The sequence below is a fragment of the Histoplasma capsulatum genome, genomic scaffold (genome assembly GCF_000149585.1).
Source record: "Histoplasma capsulatum NAm1 scaffold_1 genomic scaffold, whole genome shotgun sequence".
NCBI lineage: Eukaryota > Fungi > Ascomycota > Eurotiomycetes > Onygenales > Ajellomycetaceae > Histoplasma > Histoplasma mississippiense.
In genome coordinates, this window is record NW_001813982.1 from 2960536 (window position 1) to 2963074 (window position 2539).

Genomic DNA, 2539 nt, shown 5'->3' on the forward strand with positions numbered 1-2539 from the left:
TTATTATTTTATAATTTGTTAATTTGTTTATCTTTTCTTTCTCCTCTGGGAAGTGTGAGCTGTATCGAGTTGTATGTTGAGAATTAACAGTCATCAGTCAGAGAGAGAGAGAGAGAGAGAGAGAGAGAGAGCAAAAATTCCAACGGAATCAGCAATCCCCATGAAGCATTCGGCGGAATTAAATACTAGCAATCATAACCAACTAGCTGGTGAGACGTAAGGTACTCCGTAAACTCTCTGTCCTCCTCCGATGACTCGATATAATTTCTTTTTCCCCAGAGAGCAGACAAGAGACCAGCCGGGTTGGCTCTTGCATAGTTGAGATAGTTGATCCATAGTTAGTTATGCGAATGAAACGAGTCATCGACATCATCGACTGATAAGAGCGGCGCTTTGTACTCGTGCGATGAGTCCACGTAGTGTTGCTCTGTATGTCGCGCTGGGTTCCTCCATAATAGCCAGGATATTGGATTAGTATTTGTCTTGGGTTTTGTCCAGGCGCAGTTTGTATTTGCCAATGCTTATCTGTTGTGGCAGTGTGTGATGCTGGTGTTCCAGGGATCACAGGAGATCAAGCCGAAGATAAAGTTGAAGCAAAAATTAAATATTTACGTTTTGCAAGCAGCCTCAACCACAAGCTTCAGGATACAACCACAACCACACCCACAACCACAACTACAGCTACAAGCTACATCTGCAGCTATAGCCACAACTACGGTTACAGCTAGAGCTGCGTCTGCAACCACCGTCTGACGAATACCGGCAGCTACAGCAATCGTTTCATCTCCTTCCCACCATGCCACCGTAGCTATCTATCGCCTTCACCTCCATCCATCCTCCATGCACCCGCCACGGCGGCCACGCTCTCACCATGAACACTGTCGATGGCCCAACCCACTACGATCCCTCTTCTAGTGGTATATCCCATTCCCCTTCGCTCTTCACTCCAGCCTAATTAATCAGTGTAACAATCGACTAACTGATGAATGCATCCCTTCTCATCTTGCAGGCCCCACTCCCTCCCTCCTCACCATCATCCTCGATACAAACCCCCATGCCTGGGCCCGCCTTGAGCCATCCCTCCCTCTCTCCGCCGCTATTGCAAACCTCCTCGTCTTCATCAACGCCCATCTGGCCTGTAACTATGCAAATAAAGTCGCCGTCGTCGCCTCCCACTGTCATCATGCAGCCTGGCTCTACCCTACCCCCGCTTCCCCCAAATCCTCAGACTCACAGACTGATGCGCCCTCCAAAGACGCACCGCCAGATGGAGACATCAGCATGAACGACCAACAGTCGGCCGGACAACACCAGCAAGCAGAACAAGAAGAGCCTCTAAATAAATATCGCCCCTTCCGCCTTGTCGAAGAACAATTAACCCGCAACCTCCATACCCTGCTCTCAACCACCACCGCTGCCGACATCGCTTCCACAACCTCAACCTTGATCGCCGGCGCCCTAACCTTGGCCCTGAGCCACATCAACCGCGAAACCATCGCCTACGCCGAAACCCACGGCACCGCAAGGCCAGACGGCTCCTCCACCTCCGGCCCCGCAAACAGCACAGCATCAGGCCTCCCACCTCCCCCCGGCACCACCGCATCAGCGACAACCTCCCACCTCCCCAACCCCTCAGCCCTCCAATCCCGCATCCTCATCATCTCCCTCAGCAGCACCACCCACTCCGCCCACCACTACATCCCCATCATGAACAGCATCTTCGCCTGCCAACGCCTGCACATCCCCATCGACATCCTCAAGCTCGCCGGCGACGCCGCCTTCCTCCAGCAAGCCTCCGACGCCACCCGCGGCATCTACATCCCCGCCACCTCCCACCCCGCCGGCTTCCTGCAGTACCTGATGCTGGGCTTCCTCCCGGACCAGCGCGCGCGCTCACACCTCGTCCTGCCCAGCCGCGTCGACGTGGACTTCCGCGCAGCCTGCTTCTGCCATCGGCGCGTGGTCGATGTCGGTTTCGTGTGCAGCATCTGTCTGAGCATCTTCTGCGAGCCGCTGGGCGGCGTTGACGGCGTTGCGGAGTGTTTGACGTGCGGGTCCGAGTTGGCCGTCGGCGAGTATGCCGTTAAGCCTGTTGTGGTCGGGGCGAGGAAGCGGAAGAGGAAGAAGGAGAAAAGCGTTGGTGGGAAAGGGGGGATATCGTCTGGGACGGCCACGCCGACTCCCACTCCGGGAGCGCCTACATAGAGCCTCGCCCAGGATTGGGGGACCCCGGTGGGTTTTCTTTTTCTTTTTTTTTTTTTTTTTTTTCCAGGCTTGTAACTATAATTAAATCCATCTAAGGTTTTTCCTGCTAAACTAAAAATACGGCGCTCCAATCGAACTTATTCCCACCACGTCCTATCTATCAAATGTGCATTATGATGTACTACAGCATGGCCCGGTGCGATGCATCTGTCCAGTCAATACCTGTAGATTAAAATTGAATATTAAAATTCCAACCCAACGCCCGTCCCACTCACATACATTTTAATAATAGTATATATATATATATATATATATATATATATACCCACCCGCA

The 2539-nt window shown here is 52.7% G+C and overlaps 1 protein-coding gene across 1 annotated transcript; it reads left to right on the forward strand.

Moving 5' to 3' along the window:
- Positions 1–871: 871 nt before the first annotated feature.
- On the forward strand, positions 872–2205 carry HCAG_00846 (conserved hypothetical protein; the record flags this gene model as incomplete). Its single annotated transcript, XM_001543750.1, has 2 exons — positions 872–917; positions 1010–2205. 2 exons carry the CDS (start codon positions 872–874, stop codon positions 2203–2205), a joined length of 1242 nt encoding a protein of 413 aa, XP_001543800.1.
- Between the last annotated feature and the right edge of the window lie 334 nt (positions 2206–2539).